General features: G+C 41.4%; 1 protein-coding gene across 6 annotated transcripts in view; it reads left to right on the forward strand.

Annotated features, from left to right (window-relative positions):
• TULP4 (TUB like protein 4) overlaps window positions 1-20,875 on the forward strand; it is a 260,270-nt gene that overhangs the window by 152,772 nt on the left and 86,623 nt on the right. For all 6 annotated transcript variants that reach the window (XR_007152147.1, XR_007152148.1, XM_047858551.1 and 3 more), the window contains one exon: window positions 7,302-7,430. Coding sequence is in view for 4 of the 6 variants with exons in the window: in XM_047858551.1 (XP_047714507.1) it covers window positions 7,302-7,430 (129 nt within the window). In the remaining 2 variants the exon portion in view is untranslated. The remainder of the gene's footprint in view (window positions 1-7,301; window positions 7,431-20,875) is intronic.

The following is a 20,875-nucleotide window of genomic DNA, read 5'->3' on the forward strand; positions in this document are numbered from 1 at the left end:
CACCTTGCACCTGCTGTGTGACCACAGGCAACCCACTTCGCTGCATTAACCTCCCTTTCCTCATCTATGAAACTGAATGGTTGTGTTAGCTCTAAATTGGCTAAAGCCAATAACTACTGTCTACACCAAGAATATTTATGTGAGAGTAAGTGGGAAATGACGCTGGAAAAAACATGCTAGTTCACCATGGTAAGGGCTTTGAAACCTCAGTCAGTAGTGTTTCCAGTAAAATTTCTACTCAGAAAGTGGCAACTGAGATGGGATGGAACAGGATGGAAGTTAGAGTCATTGAGAGTATTATTTCCACTGGATTTTGAGGTGTGTATTGATCAGTGTCTGGAAGTGGTCAGGTGATGAAGGTGCTAAGTGTCGGGTTTCCTACAAACTGTATTTTTAGCGTGGCTGTTCAAAGCATTTTATATATCGCTTTTGTGGAAGACTTGCTGCTACTTAGCAGATGAGAAGGCTGGGCATGGTTATTTTGCATTTACATCAGGAGACTTGGTAGAGTCCTTTTTTCAAACATTAGCCCTGCTTGATTATATAAACTCTATCCAATTAGAAGATGTATTATTTTCCAACAGGAAGATTTGGAAAACATCAAGAAGAAATGTGTAGTTCTGAGTTTCCTGCAAAGTGTCCTGGAGAAGCTGGGACTGAGAAGGTCATCCCCCAACACATTCTGGTTCAGAACCATTTAGAGGCACTGTGGTCCCTGAATTCCAGGGTTCTGACCTCAGACCTGTGTTCTCTGAATTCCTTTATTGTCTCTAGTCCATTTCCATCTTGGAATTCTTTTTTAAAAAAAATTTTTTTTTCAACGTTTATTTATTTTGGGGACAGAGAGAGACAGAGCATGAACGGGGGAGGGGCAGAGAGAGAGGGAGACACAGAATTGGAAACAGGCTCCAGGCTCTGAGCCATCAGCCCAGAGCCTGACGCGGGGCTCGGACTCACGGACCGCGAGATCGTGACCTGGCTGAAGTCGGACGCTTAACCGACTGCGCCACCCAGGCGCCCCCATCTTGGAATTCTTAATCAACAACTTGAGCTGAATGAATGAATGAGGACTGGATTTATGAACATTTAAGTGAGATAAATACGATTATGTGGGAAAAAAGCTGAAGTTTTTTCCAAATATGGTCAGTGGACTTAACAAGAGAAACTTCTCAAACTCAATAAGGAAAAAAGACAACCCAATTAAAAAGGGGCAAAGGATTCGAATAGAAATTTACATAAATGTCCAATAAGCACTCGAAAAGATGTTCAACATCTTTAGCCATTAGAAAAATGCAAATCACAATCACTTCACATCCATTAGAATGGCATACTAAAAAAGATGTGATAGCAGGTATTGGAAAGAATGTGGAGAAACTGGAAACTTCTCCACCCAGTGGTGCTGGGAATGTAAGTTGGTGTGGCCATTTTGGAAAATAGTTCCTCAAGAAGGTAAACATAGAATTATCATTTGACCCAGCAACTCCACTCCCAGACATATACCCAAGAAAAGGAAAACATGCTCATACAAAGATTTGTACAGAAACGTTCATAGAAATATTATTCATAATAGCCAAACAGTGGAAACAACCCAGATGTTTATCAGCTGGATGGATGGACACAGTGTGATATATCCACACAGTGGAATATTATTTGGACGTGTAGAGGAAATAAGTATTGATATACACTTACAACATGGAAAAATCTTGAAAACATTATGCTGAGTGAAAGAAGTCAGACTCAGAAGGCCACGTATTATATGATTCCATTTATATGAAATGTCCAGAATAGGCAAATCAGTAAAGGCAAAAGGAAATTAGTGATTGCCTAGGACTGGAGGGGAGTTTTGGGGGTTGATGAAGATGTTCTAAAATTTATTGTGATGGTTGCACAGCTCTGTAGCTACACTAAAACCACTGAATTGTACATTTTAAATGGGTGAATTGTATGGTATGTGAATTTTGTCACAATAAAACTGTTACCTGAAAAAAAAAATCTCATTTGAAACTGATCTTAACATCTTATTGTTGAGAGAGAATATTCTAAAATTCTACAGAAATACAGCTAATCATCATTCAGGAATAGTTCAGTTTAGAAAGATTTGTGGAATGCCACTGTGTGCGTGGCACAGGCTTGATGAGGAGCTCAGCCGGTGAGGAACTGAGATGTTTGAGGGAGCGAGTGTAGGCAGGCATGAACAGTGTAGAAGGTCCTGCGTTGGTGGCAAGAGGGAGTGGTTGGAATGTCAGGGAAGGAATTACCACCAGTGTCAAGGGGCTGAAGCGTATTTTAGGCCAAAGGTGCCAGGAAGTGTGTGATGCTGTTGATTTTTTAGGTACAGAATTGGGTGGGGAGTGCAAGTGGCAGGAGGTGGGCCTGGAAAGAGGGACTGACTTTCCGACTGTTTGTTTTCTATCAAAGAGGAAACTACATGTCGGTACTATGCTGAACCAGTCTCTGTATTTTGGAAGTTTTAGCTCATCCTTGAATAACGTGGAGCTCTCACTGATTGAGTGTTGGCTGTGTGCCTGGCACCGTGCTAAGGTCCTTTTTCCACTACTCCTCACACACTTCAGAAGGATGTGCTGCTGTTACCCCAAGCACACAAGAGGACCCCCCTTCCCCGCCCCTGTCCAGTGGGTCAGCAAGTTGCCGTGGTGAGTGGCAGGGCCGGGACTCCGGTCCTGAGCCTGCACTCCTGCCACAGCACTTCAAGGACCTCTGTGCTGGTGGGCATCAGTCTGGAAAGCTGCTGTGCTTCTATTTCAAGATGCTTTTGGCTCTTTCTCAGAGTGACGAAATGTAACTGAAATTCGTAGCATTTCTTAAACTCATTTTGTTGTACTAAATGTGTCTAAACTTAAACTGGCACAATTAAACTTATTGCTCTTTCACTTACTGACAGAATTTTTTTAAAACCTGTATGGTAATAATCATAGGGGTTTATTGAGCTATTTGTATTTAGCATTCATTCCAATTACATTCTTTTTAGGTTGAGAGAAATATTACTGAACTTTGGTGATACTGGTCGTTTGCTGAGGTGGTTTCCTACATATTTCTATAAAATATAATTTTATTTGTATCTCCCAACACCATTTATTTTTTTTTATTTTTTTAATTAAAAAAAATTTTTTTTTAACATTTTATTTATTTTTGAGACAGAGAGAGAGCATGAACAGGGGAGGGTCAGAGAAAGAGGGAGACACAGAATCCGAAACAGGCTCCAGGCTCTGAGCTGTCAGCACAGAGCCCGAAGTGGGGCTCGAACTCACGGACCACGAGATCATGACCTGAGCCGAAGCCGGACGCTCAACCGACTGAGCCACCCAGGCGCCCCCTCCCAACACCATTTAAAGGGTTTCTGTCTGAAAAGATGAACGTCCTTGAGATGGGTTAACTGACATTTGTTTGTTCTCCCTAAAAATAGACAGGGTGTAGGAAATGAAGTGACTTATTTAGAGCACTAGATTATATCCCAAATAGACTTTCAGCAGACCCGCCCTATATTTTAAATGTACATGTGTCTACTTTTAATAGTCCTCAATAAATGTCTATTAGCAATAACTATAAAATGATAAAGTGTTCATCTAACATTGGAGAGAGTGACAGGCTGGCATTTTTTTGAGTAATTAAAGACCTGCATCAATACTTAGCTTATCTTTGGACTTTTTAGTAGAACACAGCACCCTGATAGCCCAAGTTCTTTTGTGCGCAGACTAAATAGGAGCCCTGTTTCCTTTGAACAGGAAGGGGAGCTCTGCCTTAAAGTTCCTGGTAGGAGGCGGAGCACCCTGCCACATGATGTGGGCATATGGGCGATGGGCTCCCCATTGGTAGTTTCTCGGCGCTCTGGGATGTCCTGACATTGCCAGCTGGATTGGAGGGATTTGGAGAACAGGAAATAAGCTGCTGGGAGATAAGGCGGGCAGCTATGAATTGTAGATGAGAGAGGAAATGAGAATTCTAATCCACGGAAACAACATTAACAGTTTGACTTTATTTTTAAATGAAGAATCATTGGAAAGATTTCTTTCTCTAAATTAGGGCAGCTACCTGCCTATTCCGTTACACTGGTTAGAACTCACAGCAAAGGTGTGGGAATGGGACTACATTTCTGTTTACTGCTGCATCTGCGCTGATCAAGAATTACAAAAACATGAAGCCTGTGAGCCTTTTGTTTATTCAACAACTACTGCGTTGTCAGAAGACCAAGAAATCTTTAGAGTGAAAAATAACTTTTTTGCCTTTGCTCTTTTGTGTCTGTTTCATGCTATGAGTCTGCGGGCTCTTTTCGTGAAGAAGAGGGTTTTTATTATTGAGGTTAACTTAATATGCAACCATGCCTGGCAATGGATGTTAAAGGAAGAAAGGCAGAAGTACAGAAAATGTTATTAAGCTTTATTTTCTAAAATACGACACCTTGTCAAATGTTATTTACAGGGAAGATCATAGCAGATGAATGGTCTCTGTGTTAACTTAAGGAAATCATTTAAAAACTGGTCAGTTGTGAATATCATGTATTTAGTTGTCATATTCCATCCCGTGGTGGCCATTCTGAAGTACATCAGTGATTGTGGACTTGAATGATGAATGTGTGTCTTATAAAGGGAGCAAAATGTAGCTGCATGCACGTTAGTGGATTGCAGTGCTTGGGCCAAATCACTGGATCTGAAAGAGGTTTATGAAGTTGGCCTTTATTGACTAGAAATTCTAAATTTTATGACACATTAAAAGACTTCGGTTGTTGATGGTACTGGTTTTTTTTAATTAGATCAGTATTTTTTTTTAATCTTCTTTGATATTTATTTTTTATTTTTTATTTTTTTATTCTGAAGTTAGTTAACATACAGTACAGTCTTGGCTTCAGGAGTAGAACCCAGTGATTCATCTCTTATATATGAGCACCCAGTGCTCATCCTAAAGAGTGCCCTCCTTAATGCCCGTGACCCATTTAACACCCCCTCCACTCCCATGAACCCTCTGTTTGTTCTCTGTATTGAAGACTTCACTCATACGTGGAATTTGAGAAACTTAACAGATGAACATAGGGGAAGGGAAGGAAACATAAGGTAAAAACAGAGAGGGAGGCAAACCGTAAGAGACTCTTACATAGGGAGTTTTTAAAACTGGACTTAAAAAAATGAATCTGGGTTTGTTTCCCCCCTCCACCTGTGTTGAGTTCCCCTCCTGTGTATGTTCACGACTCTCTAAGTGCACATAGAGCAGCGCTGTGCTCTGTTTAGTGAACTGAACTCCACGGGCACAAAGATGTCTTAATCTCCATCCTCAGCACCTGCAGTTCATAGTAAGCAGGCAGGCAGAGTTGGCTGTTGTTAAAATGCCTTTGGGCATTGAAAAGAACCTTCTGGACATAGTTTTCAATAACCTTTTTATAGTTCAAAGATATGGATCATAACTTCTAATTACATAGTACTCTTTGGCACAATACACTCAGAATTACTGTAGTGTGTCAGTATTCAAAGGTGAGCCTGCCCCTGTCCCCCTTCCGCGGGTGCACAGCTCAGTGGGGAGCCGTGCACGTGGACCGGTAGTTATGGTGGATGGTGCACGTGCTGCACTTGCAGAGTGTGAGCAGAGTGGGGCAGCAGGTCCAGCAAAGAGAAAGCAGGACAGCATGCCATGGGCGTGGGTGGCGTCAGCATCCGTGAAAGCAGACTCTGGCGTGGGAACCATCAACGAGGTAAGATCTGCCGGGTGATTGCCAGGCTTCCAAGGAGTGCAGTCTCACAGCTGTCTTTAATTTTTTGCAGTTTTAAAAGAGAGCTACAGTGTCTTTACATTTTAGGTGGGCAGTAATTTCTTCTTGGATTTTATTATGCGTCTCACAACAAGTGCTGATGCCACCAACTGTGGCAGACCAGGGCTGGGGGGCCCTCCAACTCTCTGATACCTGAAAACCAAATTAAAGACTTAAAATCAGGCGTGCCCTTGGCACAGGTTTGAGAAGGGACAGGACTTTGGTGTTAGCCTGTGGTTTGGACACAGGTGGGTGTGAGAAGGGGTCTGGACATTGCAGAGGTCCTTGACAGTCTGTCCTTGGCCTTGCTTGCTATTTTTTTTATTTTATTACTGTTTTCTAAATGTTTATTTATTTTGAGAGAGAGCACGAGTGGGGAAGGGGCAGAGAGAGAATCCCAAGCAGGCTGTGTGCTGACAGCGCAGCTCGATCCCACAAACCATGAGATCATGACCTGAGCTGAAATCAAGAGCCAGACACTTAACTGACTGAGCCACCCAGGCGCACCCCCCCCCCCCCCACACACACACCTTGCTTGCTATTTTAGAATTTGGAGAATTCGTTTACTGGGTGTGAAGTCCTGGGGGGAGACAGGGGATTCAGATCTTTCTTATGAACAGCAGCTGCGCGTTGGGTGGTTAATGACAGTGCTCATTTGACTGTCACAGATCCATGTATGTCTGTGCATCCGTGGATGTGCTGACCCCCCAGATGGATTTTTAGCTTCCTGAGCATGGGGTCCGGTCTTCTCCATCTTGGCATTGATCATATAGTGTCACACAGCCTGAACCTAATAAGTACCAACCACATGTCTGACCGATGGAATGAATTCCTCACGATCACCAGCATGGACCAGTCAGGCGACACTCAGAGTTTACCACAGTGAAGGCAGGGTATTGGTTTTGTGGTTCATGGGCACCCAGGACCGCTTCATAGGCCTGTGTCCTTACAGGTTTTATTGGGCTCTTTGGGTCCTGTCCTCAGTCTCCTTGGGCATTTACCTAATCCCACAGACCACCTCCCAGAGGGTCCACCTTTTGGGTGAGGGAGTGATAGTCCAGAAAGATGGGTGATTTGTCCAGGTTCAGAATTTTTAAATTAAAAAATTAATTTGTCATACTCACAAATGTTGAGGCTTGTAATTTCATATTTCCTCTCTGATAAAGTACTAAGTAGCTTAGATGTTTCAATGATTTTTTCTAAATTATTTAGATACTGAACTATTCTTGTACTTGTGAGAGGCAGGACTGAGTCCCAATGGGCTCTGGATCCTCTGCTTTTCTAGCAACGGGCATTTTTGTGTCACGGTTTATGGTTTGCTCAGGGCTATTTTTCAGGAAGCCTCGTCATGGGAGCCCCATTCCCTGAGTCTCTGCCACCTGTGGGCCATGCCCTGTCCCCTCTCCTAATGCCCACACCTGCCCTCAGCCATTCATTCCCCTTGACTGTGCCTCCTCTTTAGTTCTGAAATCTCATCTCTTTGGAGACGTACTCCTGGCCCTCTGCTTTAATCCCTGTGGTAAATATCTTCTTGGCTGTTTTCTAGGTTGTGCTGGTGAGGTGGAATGAGCCGTACCAGAAGCTGGCCACGTGTGACGCAGATGGAGGGATATTTGTGTGGATTCAGTACGAAGGGAGGTGGTCCGTGGAACTGGTCAACGACCGAGGGGCTCAGGTGAGTGGGCAGAGCCGCTCCCAGTGAGACATTGCTGGAAACAGAACACAGAGATGGAAACTCTTTCCAGAAACCGGTAGAGTAAAAATAAATGAAATAGAATCCTGCTTTCCGTTCCCCCCGAGTATATCGCTTGATGAAAAGGGAAAGCTCTTACTTCTTTATTCAACTATTCTGCTGTTGTGAAAACTCTCCAAGTTTTAAGCTTTAATTAAATCTGTGAAATCATTTTTTTACCATGCGTTGTTGTGATTACATGTTAAATTTGGATCCTCTGAAGTGCTTACGGCATATCACTTTTGTGCTCCCTTTGAAAGGTACTTGCTGTGTGTTGTAATCTTCATAGTTCTCTCCAAGGGAGCTCTTGTGAGCCATTCTCACAACCTGCTTGTCAAGCTGAGTTTTTAACACACTCTCCTGTCAGGTTTCAATTAGCGTGGCCACCTGTTGTCACCCCTCAGCTCTTCCTTTCTCATACAAATTTGTCTCTGCTCTGAGGAAAACAGGTGCTCCAGGGACTCCCTGCTGAGCTGTGCTATTTTTAAACCTGCTCCATAGATTCTTCTGGCTTATGGTACAGATCTGGCTCTCCCACCTCCCCCCTGTGATGATGGGCCACATGGAGCTCCTCTTCTCGGTTGCTTAAGGACACAAGTCCCATCCCTGGGATTTGACCGGAAATTGTGGCTTTGGAACCAAGTCCTCAGGGGACCTTTCTCCATGAGGGCTTTCTCAGACTGTTTTACCACTCCAGGGATGGTTTCCCTGTGACTGCCTTTCTATACATTGCTCAGGAAGTGGATTCTCACCCTCTTTTCCCCCATCTATCGCTTAAATAAGCTGCGAGATCCCCAAGTTTGAAAGATACACCAGTGAAGTGAAATGACAGAAAATTGCAAGGAACAAAGATACTATTAGCGGTTGCTGTTACAGCTAAGGGTCTTTGTAAGTTGTCATCACAGAAGACAAATCTACCACTAGGTAAAATAGAACATTCTTTTTTTGTGTGAGTTTATTTATTTGGTAGAGTAAATGTAATAATTTTGACTGACTCTGAAAAGGCCTTGTGAATTCCCTGTACACCTCCATGGAGTGAAGAAAGGAAGAGGTATATCCTGCCCTCTGGTGACTGACCAGCCATTCTGAAATAGAGCCACAGCTGGGGAAATCTCCATGACCATGAGAAGTTCATGTTACCTAGAGGGGAGACATTGTGGTCAAGAGCATGAGCTCTGGAGTCAGACCACACGAGTCTCACTCCATTATTTCTTAGTAGGAGATCCTTCATTCTCTGTGCCTCAGTCTTCTCATCTGTAACATAGGGACTCACATGGTACCTGCTTAGAGAATCACTAGGGGGATTAAATAAGATTAACCGTAGAAAGCACTTATAACACTGTTGATGATCGTTTTCCCCACATACTGTTCTGGTGCCTGTCGTATTATGAGGTACTACTACTTCGTAACCCTTGACCACAGAACATACCTGCCCGTAAATAGTAGCCATAATGTCATCACCAAAGACTAGCTTCGGGCCTTGAGGCAGCAAGTCTTGATGGCTTTCTGTAAGGTGGAGACTTCTCTGAATTCACCCATATAAGGGTCTCTGGAATGCTATAATTCTCCCATCCACCAAAGCGTGAACTCTTTTCCTTAGGCCCAGTGACTGAATTGGATGTGTCTTCAGACTTTGGATAACTACAGTTCTCTAAAGCATTACTCCGAGAAAGACCTGAAGAGGAGCTAGGACAAAGTCCAACTAAGTGCTTGTCTTTTCCATGTGTTCTCTGTCAGTCTTCCCAGGAACCCCATTGAGCAGATGCTGTTCTCAGTTAATAGAAGAAAAAACTCAGGTCAGGGAGGTTGAGCAAGTTGCCCAGGAAGTACATGGGTGGTAAAGCAGAATTTGAACCCAGTTTTGAATCCAGAACACTCTGTCACACTATCTTCTTCTCAGACAAGAAACTTTTTTCTCTTTTAGCAGAAATGCATGTATTCATAGTATATCCAGAAGAGCTCAGACTCCATTACCATCAGAGAGTCTAGCCCCACCAGCCAAGCCTTGCTGTCACCACACTGTTTTCTCCCGAAAGCAGCCTCTCCCGGGACGAAACCTTCTGTCATCTCCATATAGCAGCTGTGTGGTTTCCACCGTCACCATATCCCTCAGCTTTTCTCTTTATTGAGAATTTGGCATAAAAAAGCATTTTAGACACAGGAAAGGGAGAATGAATTCAGACCTGGAGGTGAATGAACTTCTGTGGACCATAGAACACCAGAACCTCCTGGAATCTCACAAATGCCTGCCCCTGCCATGTTCAAAAGTAATCACTATATCTATGGTATGATCTAGATTTATATATAATTTTGCTGTCTGGAACTCTGATCCCTCAAACCTCGGAACCCACTAAGCAGTTGTCAGCAGTAAGCACTTACATCTGGAAAGGTTTCGCTTCTTTGAATTGTGTTGGCATCAGAATTTATCTGAGCAGAGAAACACTGTGCACTGGTGATGATGAATCACTGATTGAGGAAGTAGTGGCTGGCTGCACCTGAAACAGAACCTGGTGGGAGGGAGGACAGTTTCGTGGCTGGGAAGAGGAGGATCCTTGAAATCTGCTCAGAAAAAAAGAATGCTTTTTAGAGGAAATGACAGGTGATCCACGTCGCCCAGCGTGACTTGTACTGTCACAAAGGCATCAGACATTCGGCAAAAGCTAAGTGATGCTTTAACAACTTCTTTTTCAGGAAATGATTACGAGTCCTTTATTTCAAAAGTGAGTCTGGAACAGTGTGTGCATTATTGTGTAAGATCAGTCACCACGCGTGGCCGTATCCCGCACAGGTACTGGCCACTGTGATGAAAGCTGCCTCGGGCTGAGGTCTGACCAGGCTGGTGCCGAGACATAGTTAATCCACGTCTGACAGCACGTTTCGTGAGGCAAGAGCCTGCAGGCCTGTGCCACTGAAAGGCAACTAGGAGGGCGGCTTCCTGCTTATTTTCTTTACAGCACTGGGTATCAGTTCCCTTGTTTTTGTCTTTCCAGTTGTGGTATATTTTTACCACCCTGTGCTGACCTAATTCAGTAAACCCAATTCATTCATGGAAACATCTTTTGTTATCATTTTCTGTGACTGCAAGACTGGTGGTGTCTTGGCGAAGCTTCTTTTCACTGGCTAAACTCTTCCCCCTCTACTAGGATGTTTTTCTTTTTAGTACGGATCTCTTCCAGGATAAATGAGTCAGAATGCTTGTAAATAAGTAGCACTACACTTGAAAATTGAAAAAACCTTAAACTTTATTGCAGAATTCATGGGTTGTCTCTAGAAAATGTTTTCAGTTCTTAAGAAAAACTACATAGTGTAGTTAGTTGAAATGTAGGGTCAGTGAAACCAGGGTCCCGAGTTCTCCCTAGCAACCTGCTCTTTTCAGTAACCTCAGGCCAGCTGTTCAAGAGCTATCTTACAAATCCATGCCGTTGTCTCGGTGGGGACATGCTAACCACTGAACACCAACCTATAACCTCTGCTGGGAAAACAGCAAATGTTCGTGTCCTTTTGGTGTTTGTTCATTTATTTTATTTTTATCTGAAATGTGATATATCCAGTAATGTCACCGATTTTAAAGAAAGTCAAACATTTCCAAGTAAAAGCAACCTATAACACTTTTATGAATGAAAAGGTAGACATAACTCTAGAGATTACCAGGTAATCAAAGGTAATTAAAAGATGCCTAGATAATTCACTGGGAGGAAACAATAGTCTTTTTTTCTATTGAGTTGTAATCGGCATATAATGTTATATTAAAGTACACAATATAATGATTTGATATTTGTACAAACGGTTGACCTTTGAACAACTGCAGTTTGAACTGCACAGGTCCCCTTACACATACATGGGTGTTTTTTTTTTTTTTTTCCCCAACAAATACAGAACAGATAGAAGGGGCGGGGGCAAGCTAAGATGCTGGAGTGGTAGCAGGACCCTAGGCTTGTCTCATCCCTCAAACACAGCTATATAACTATCAGATCATTCTGAACACCCAAGAAATCGACCTGAGGGCTGATAGAACAAAGTGCATAACTAAAGGGAGAGAAGAGGCCACATCCAGGAAGGTAGGAAGTACAGAGACATGGTTTGGGGGAGAAATGGGGAGAAGTGGATTGCGGCGGCTGCAGAGGGGAGGGAGCCTTGGTCGCGGAGAGAGGTGAGAAAGAGAGGGAGGGGAAGAGAAGTACACAGGGGCTCACGCAAGGAAAACACTTCCCCAGAGCCATTGGTTGGGAAAATGAGAGGCTGATTTTCGTGAGTTTTTGCAAACAACTCAAAGCCTGGAGTTTCAGAGGTCCGTGATGTGGCTAGGGTAGGGCCCAGAGAGCACTGCCCTGCTCCTGGAGAGAAGGCAGGCAGGTAACTTGGGGGCAGATGGCATGGTGTGCGGATTGCCTAAGATTCACAGGAGAGACTGTTCCCCCTTCTTGGAGCACATCTGTGAGTGGTGGCATTGCCCCTCTGGGAACAGAAGAGCCCGGCGGGTGCCATTTCCCTCTCCCACCCCTCAGCATAGGCTCAGAGACACCTGCTGAGGGTAGCTAACCTGGACACTGGCTGTTTAACCTGCTTTGCTCCAAATCCTATGCCCTTGCACTCTGATGTCAAACTGCCCTTCTGGGTCAAACCTGCATCAGTCCCAGGGCAGCAAGACCCTTCCCCAGAAGAGCAGTGCAGGTCCCTGTCATGCCAGGTCCTTAAAGTTTGGAATTTAAAATTTTTATTTTTGGGAGAGAGACAGTGACAGAGTGCAAGTGGGGGAGGGACAGAGAGAGGGAGACAGGATCCAAAGCAGACTCAGAGCTCTGTCAGCACAGAGCGCAATGTGGGGCTCAAACTCAAGAACCATGAGATCATGACCTGAGCCAAAGTCAGATGCTCAACTGACTGAGCCACCCAAGTGCCCCTAAAGTTTGGAATTTTAAAAGTCAGCAGATTTGGCTGGAATAGAGAGCCCAAAGTGCACTGCGCTGCCCTAGGCAGGCAAGCAACCTGGACACAGACAGTGTGAAAACAGTGATCTGGAAAATGCCTAGGACACACGATAGGAAATTATTCACTCTTCTGAGAGGGCTTTCCTGAGAACAGCAACTATGGACCACCCCCCTCTTGGAACAAAGGACCTGGCTGGTGCCATTTCCCTCCCCTGTCCCTCAGCATAAACCAACTTCACTGAAAAGCACAGCACCAACACTGGCTGACTAACCTCTTAGTCAGCCAGCCCTGTCCCTGTGCTCTGCAAGTGTGCCTAAGGATCAGTGCAGCGGGCCCCTTCCCCAGAAGGCCACCAGAAACCCCCACTTGTATCATGTCTTCTGACCATAGAGATCTACAAGGCTTCAGTTCTAGTAGAAGTAGCATCAGGTCTCATTTAACAAACAGACCAGGCACACCTAGTTCAGACTGGCCACACTATGGCCAAAGTCCAAACACTGCCCATCTACAGAGGAGAGCCTCTGTAGATGACTGACCTGAGGGATAGAGAAGCCAGACGCAGCAGCAGACTACATGCAACACACACCAGAGACACTTCCTGAAGCGTTAGGCCCTGGACATTACGTGACCTCTTCATAAAGCCATTACTCTCAGGAATAGGGAACATAACGAGCTTTTCTAACACAAAAAAGAAGACAGAGACCTAGACAAAATACGAAGACAGAGGAATTCATCCCAAAAGAAAGAACAAGAAAAGGTCACAGCTAGAGCTGTAAACAAAACAGATCTAAGTAATATGCCTCATGCAGAATTTAAAGTAACAGTCGTAAGGATACTCTACCAGGCTTGAGAAGAGTATGGAAGATACCAGGGAGAGCCTTACTGCAGAGATAAAAGAGCTAAGATACAATCAGGCAGGAATGAAAGATGCAACATCTAAGATTTGAAACTGACCAGATATAATGACCACAAGGATGGAAGAGTCAGAAGAACAAATAAGTGATATAAAAGATAGAATTATGGAAAATAATGAAGCTGAACAAAAGAGGGAAGGAAAAACTGTGGATCACAAGAGTTGACTTAGGGAACTCCATGACTCCATCAAACATAATAACATTTGTGTCATAGGAGTCCCAGAAGAAGAAGAGAGAAAAAGGGGCAGAAGTTTTTTTTGAAGAAATCATAGCTGAAAACCTCTCTAACCTGGGGAAGGAAGCAGACATCCAAATCCAGGAGGCACAGAGAATTCCCAACAAGATCAACAAAAGTAGGCTAATGCCGAGATATATTGTAGTTAAGTTTGCAAAATACAGTGATAAAGAAAATGTCCTAAAAGCAGCAAGACAAAAGAAGTCCCTTACTCACAAGGCAAGTGCTATAACATTGGCAGCAGATCTTTCCACAGAAACTTGGCAAACCAGAAGTTCAACCCACTGAATGGGAAAAATCTGCAGCCAAGAATACCCTATCCAGCAAGACTATCATTCAAGATGGAAGGAGAGATGAAGAGTTTCCCAGACAAATGAAAACTAAAGGAGTTTGTGACCACTAAACCATCCCTGGAGGAAATATTAAAGGAGACGCTTTGAGTGGGAGGGAAAAGACCAAAAGTGACAAAAGACAAGAAAGGACCAGAGGAAATCTCCAGAAACAGCAACAAAAAAAGTAATAAAATGGCTCTAAGTACATATCAATAATTATGCTGAATGTAAATGGACTAAATGCTCCAATCAAAAGGTAAAGAGTGTCAGAATGAATTTAAAAAAGACCCAACTATATGCTGCCTACAAGAGATTTGAGACCTAAAGACATCTGTGCATTTGAGGGGAGGGAGAAATATTTATCATGCAAATGGATGTCAAAAGAAAGCCAGAGTAACAATACTTACATCAAACAAACTAGATTTAAACCAAAGACTGGGGTGCCTGGGTGGTGCAGTTAGTTAAGCGTCCGAGTCTTGATCTCGGCTCAGGTCATGATCTCACATTTCTTGAGTTCAAGCCCTACATCAGGCTTTGTGCTGATGGTATGGAGCCTGCTTGGGATTCTGTCTCTCCTTCTCTCTTCCCCCTCCCTGCTTATGCTTTCTCTCTCCCTCTCCCTTCCTCCTTCCCTCCCTCTCTCACTCTCTCTCTCAAAAGTAAATAAATAAACTTAAAAACCAACAGACTGTAACGAGTTGGAAAAGGGCACTAGATCATAATAAAGGGGACTATCCAACAAGAAGATCTAACAATTGTAAATATTTATGACCTCAACTTGGAAGCACCCAAATATATAAAACACTTAATAACAAACATAAAGGAATTCATTGATAATAATACAATAATAGTAGGGACTTAAACACCCCACTTATAGCAATGGACAGATCATCTAAACAGAAAATCAACAAAGAAACAATGACTTCAAATAACACACTGGACCAGATGGACTTAATGGATACATTAAGAACATTTCATCCTAAAGCAGCAGAATACACATTGTTTTTGAGTGCACATGGGACATTCTCCCGAATAGATCACATACTGTATCACAAATCAGCCCTCAACAAGTACAGAAAGATTGAGATCATACCATGCATATTTTCAGACCACAACACTATGAAACTTGAAATCAACTACAAGAAAAAAATTGGAAAGATTATAAATACATGGAGGTTAAAGAACATCCTACTAAAGAGTGATTGGGTTAAGCAATCATTCTTTATTTTTTTTTTTTTAATTTTTTTTTTCAACGTTTATTTATTTTTGGGACAGAGAGAGACAGAGCATGAACGGGGGAGGGGCAGAGAGAGAGGGAGACACAGAATCCGAAGCAGGCTCCAGGCTCCGAGCCATCAGCCCAGAGCCCGACGCGGGGCTCGAACTCCCGGACCGCGAGATCGTGACCTGGCTGAAGTCGGACGCTTAACCGACTGCGCCACCCAGGCGCCCCAAGCAATCGTTCTTTGAATAATGAAAACACCACAGTCCAAAACTTTTAGGATGCAGCAAAGGCAATCCTAAGAGGGAAGTATATTGCAATATGGTCCTACCTCAAGAAGCAAGAAAACTCTCAATACACATTCTAATCTTATACCTAACGGAACTAGAAAAAGAACAATAAATGAAGCCTAAAGCCAGCAGAAGGTAAATAATAAAGATTAGAGCAGAAACAAATGATACAGAAACTTAAAAAAAAAAAAATGGAGGAACAAATCAATGAAACCAAGACCTGGTTCTTTGAAAAAATTAATGTAACTGATAAACCCCTAAGCCAGTCTTATGAAAAAGAAAAGAGAAAGGACCCAAATAAATGAAATCACAAATGAGAAAAGAGAAATAACAACCAACCACACAGAAATACAATAAGAAAATATTATGAAAAATTATATGCCAACACATTGGACAATCTGGAAAAAATGGATAAATTCTAGAAATCTAAGCAACCAAAAGTGAAACTGGAAGAAATAAAAAAAAACTTGTACAGACTGATAACCAGTAAAGAAATTGAATCCGTAATCAGAAATCCCCCAACAAACAAAAGTCCAGGGCCAGATGGCTTCAAGGGAATTCTACCAAACTTTTAAAGAAGAGTTAATACCTGCTCTTCTCAAACTATTCCAAAAAATATAAATGGAAGGAAAATTTCTAAACTCATTCTGTAAGGCCAGCATTATCCTGATTCCACAACCAGACAAAGACATCACTAAAAAAGAAAACTACAGGCCAACATCCCTGATGAACATGGATGCAAAAATTCTCAACAAAATACTAGCAAATCGAATCCAACAGTACATTAAAAGAATCATTCATCATGATCAAGTGGGATTTATTCCTGGCTGCAAGGATGGTTCAAGATTTGCATTAATAAAAGTAAGGGTAAGAACCATATGATCCTCTCAAAAGATGCAGAAAAGCATTTGACAAAGTACAATATCCATTCATGATAAAGACTCAACAAAGTAGGTTTAGAGGGAACATAATAAAAACCCACATCCTCATCCTCAATGAGGAAACCCTGGAAGGTTTTTCCCTAAGGTCAGGAACAAGACAGATGTCCACTCTCACCATTGTTATTTAATATAGTACTGGAAGTCCTAGCCTCAGCAGTCAGACAACAAAAGAAGTAAAAGGCATCCAGATCGACAAGGAAGATGTCAAACATTTACTATTTGCAGATGACATGATATTCTATATGGAAAACCCAAAAGACACTACCACAAAATTGCTGGAACTGATACATGAGTTCAGTAATGTCACAGGATACAAAATCTTTACAGAAACCTGTTGCATTTCTATGCACCAATGATGAAGCAGCAGAAAGGGAAATCAAGGAATTGATCCTATTTACAATTGCAGCAAAAACCTAATATAACTAGGAATAAATCTAACTAAAGAGGCAAAAAGATCTATACTCTGAAAAATTATAAAACACTGATGAAAGAAAGTGAAGATGATAGAAAGAAATGGAAAAACTTTCCATGCTCATGAATTGGAAGAACAAATATTGTTAAAATGTCTGTACTACCCAATGCATTCTACACATTTAATGCAATCCCTAGCAAAATACCACAACCATTTTTCACAGAGCTAGAACAAACCATCCTAAAACTGGTGTGGAACCACATAGCAAAGCAATCTTGAAAGAGAAAAGAAAAGCCAGAGGCATCACTTCAAAACTGTAGTCATCAAGGCAGTATGGTTCTGGCATAAAAACATACATTGATCAATGGAACAGAGTAGAAAACCCAGAAATGAACCTGTAACTATATGGTCAACTAATCTTTGATGAAGAAGAAAGACTATCCAGTGGAGAAAAGACAGTCTCTTCAACAAATGGTGCTGGGAAAACTGGGCAGCTACATGCAGAAGAATGAAACTGGACCACTTTCTTACACCATACACAAAAATAAACCCAAAATAGATGAAAGACCTAACTGTGAGACAGGAGGACATCAAAATCCTAGAGGAGAAGCCCTTTGACCTTGGCTGGGGCAACTCCTTACTAGACATATCACCAGAGGCAAGGGAAGCAGAAGCAAAAGTGAACTATTGGGACTTCATCAATATAAAAAGCTTCTGCACAGTGAAGGAAATGATCAACAAAACTAAAAGGCTTCAGAATGGGTGAATATATTTGCAAATGACATCTGATTAAGGGTTAGTATCCAAAATATAAATATAAATAAAGAACTTATCACACTCAACACCCAAAAAACAAATAATCCAGTGAAGAAATGGGCAAAAGACATGAATAGACACTTCTCCAAAGAAGACATCCAGATGGCTAACAGACACATGAAAAGATGCTCAACATCACTTATTATCATGGAAAAGCAAGCCAAAACTACAATGAGATATCACCTCACACCTGTCAGAATGGCTAAAATTAACAATACAGAAAACAACAGGTGTTGGTGAGGATGTGGATAAAGGGGAACCTTCCTACACTCTTGGATGGAATGTAAACTGGTGAGGCCAGTCTGGAAAACAGTGTGAAGATTCCTCAGAAAGTTAAAAATAGGGGTGCCTGGGTGGCTCAGTTGGTTAAATGTCTGACTTCAGGTCAGGTCACAATCTCATGGTTCATGGGTTTGAACCCTACGTCAGGCTCTGTGCTGACAGCTCAGAGCCTGGAGCCTGCTTCAGATTCTGTGTCTCGCTCTATCTGCGCCTCCTCCACTCATGCTCTGTCTCTCTCTGTCTCTCAAAAGTGAATAAACGTTAAAAAAAATTTTTTTAAGTTACAAATAGGTCTACCCTACAGTCCAGCAATTGCACGAGTAGGTATTTGCCTAAAGGATACAAAAATACTGATTAAAAGGGATACGTACACCCCAATGTTTATAGCAGCACTATCAACAATAGCCAAATTATGGAAAGAGCCCAAATGTCCGTTGCATGGTGAATGAATAAAGAAGATGTGGAGTGTGTGTGTGTGTATATATACATATGTATAATATGCATACATATATATGTATATGTATATATATGTGTGTGTGTGTATATATATTCCACACACACAGTGGAATACTACTCATTTACCATTACCATTTGCAAAAACATAGATGGAACTAGAGTACATTGTGCTAAGTGAAATAAATCCATCAAAGAAAGACAAATACCATATGATTTTAATCATATGTGGAATTTAAGAAACAAAACAGATGGAATAGGGGGAATAAAAAAGAGAGGCAAACCTGAAAGCAGACTCTTAACTATAGAGAACAAACTGAGGGTTGCTGGAGGGGAGGTGGGAAAGGGGATGGGTTAAATTGGTGATGGGTATTACGGAGGGCACTTGTTGTGATAAGCACTGGGTGTTGTATATAAGTGAATCACTTATTCTACACCAGAATCTACATGAATCACTAAATTCTACACTGGAAACTAATATTACACTGTATGTAAACTAATTGGAATTTAAATAAAAACTTTAAAAAGAAAAAAATATATGGTACTTTAAATGTATTTTCTGTTCCTTATGATTTGGTTAATAACATTTTCTCTAGCTCACTAGATTACAAAAATACAGTATATAATAGGTAAAACATACAAAATATGTATTAATTGACTGCTTTTGCTATTGATAAGGCTTCTGGTCCATAGTAGGCTATTAGTAGCTAAGTTTGGGGGAAGTCAAAGTTACACATGGAGTTTCAGCTTTGCAGGGCATCAGCAACCCCTAAGCTCTTAGTTGTTCAGAGGTCAACTGTATTGTGAAAGGATCACCGCAGTAAGTCTAGGTAACATCTGGGGAATTTTCTTTTTCACAAATGGTGCTGAAACAATTGCATATCTGTATTTAAAAACAAAAACAAAACAAAACAAAAAACCACCTTGATTCTGACCTCATACTCTACATAAAAATTAACTGTAAGTAAATCACAGATATAAATGTAAAAACTAAACTTCTCTGTAAACCTTGGGTTTGAAACCTTGGATTAAGTAAAGATTCAATGGATTGGACACAAAAAGCATGAACCATGAAAGAAAAAAAAAATTGACACTGGACTTCATCAAAATTTAAGATTTTCACTTTTTGAAAGATACCATTAAGCAAATGAAAAGGCAAGCCACAGAGTAAGAGAAATTATTTTCAGCACACATATCTTATAAAGGATTGTATATAGAATTTTTATAACAAAATAAGGTTGGAAGCTTATATATATCCATATGTATGTAGACATATTGTATACATCTATGTGAGTATTCATACATACACATAGCACATATGTATGAGTGGATGGGGAATACGTACACATAGCAAGGAATTTGAACAGACATGTCCCTAAAGATGATGTGCAAATGATCAATAAGAACATGAAATGATACTCACCATGACTACATTGGAGAAATGCAAATTAGGAACAGTGTCCTACCACTGCATACTTACTAGAATAGCTAAAACAAAAGAGACTGACAACACCATGTGCTGGTGAGGAGCGAACCTACTAATGCTCTCATACACTGTTGCAGGGAGTGTAAAATGGCATAACCACTTTGGAAAATAATTTAGTAATTTCTTATGCATTTAAACATGCTTACCATATGATCTAGCAATTAATTCCACTCTCAGGTATTCACTCAGGAGAAATGAAACCACACATCTACCAAAGGTCTTACACATGCATGTTCATAGCAGTTTTATAGTAGCCAAATACTGGAAGCAAGCTAAATGCCTGGCAATTTGGGTGGATAAATAAGTTGTGGTATATTTATATAATGAAATACTACTCTTCATGAAAAGGAATGAACTGCCGATGCACACAAGGATTTAGAATACTCTTAAACTATTGTACTGAGTAAAGGCAGCCATACACAAAAGTGAGCATACTATACAGTTCCCTTCACGTAAAATTCAAGAAGAAGCAACTAGTGAGAGAAATTAGATCACTGGTTGCCTTGAACCAAGGATGAGCATAGGAGACTGACTGCTGAGAACTTTATTTAATGTATACAAATTATAGCTCAATGAAGTTGATTTTTAAAAAGATAATAAATACTATCAGCAGCTACTTGCCAACAATTTGGAAAACTTACATGAACTGGAAAAATTTTTTTTAGTAATTCAATAGAACTGACTCAAGAGGAAATAAAAAGCTTAACAGCTTGACTTGTACTAAAACTACTGAGTACATTGAAGCAATGGTTAAAAATCTTTCCACAAAAAAATTCAGATGCATAGGCATGTTATACCCAACTTTCATGCAATAGGTTATCCCAGTTTATATAAATTGTTCCAGGCAGTGGAAAAGGAAGGAGTACTTACTGTCCAACTCATTCTGAGAGATCAACATAACTTTGAGAAATCCAGATACAAAGACATTATCAAAAGGAAATCATAAGTTTGTTTCACTCATGAATACAGCTGTAGAAATTCTGAACTCATCAGTAAATCAACTTCAACTGTGTGTATCAAAGACAATACTTCATCTCCAGGTTGGGCTAGTTGTAGGCATGCAAGGGTAGTATAAT

The sequence above is a fragment of the Prionailurus viverrinus genome, chromosome B2 (assembly GCF_022837055.1).
Source record: "Prionailurus viverrinus isolate Anna chromosome B2, UM_Priviv_1.0, whole genome shotgun sequence".
Lineage (NCBI taxonomy): Eukaryota > Metazoa > Chordata > Mammalia > Carnivora > Felidae > Prionailurus > Prionailurus viverrinus.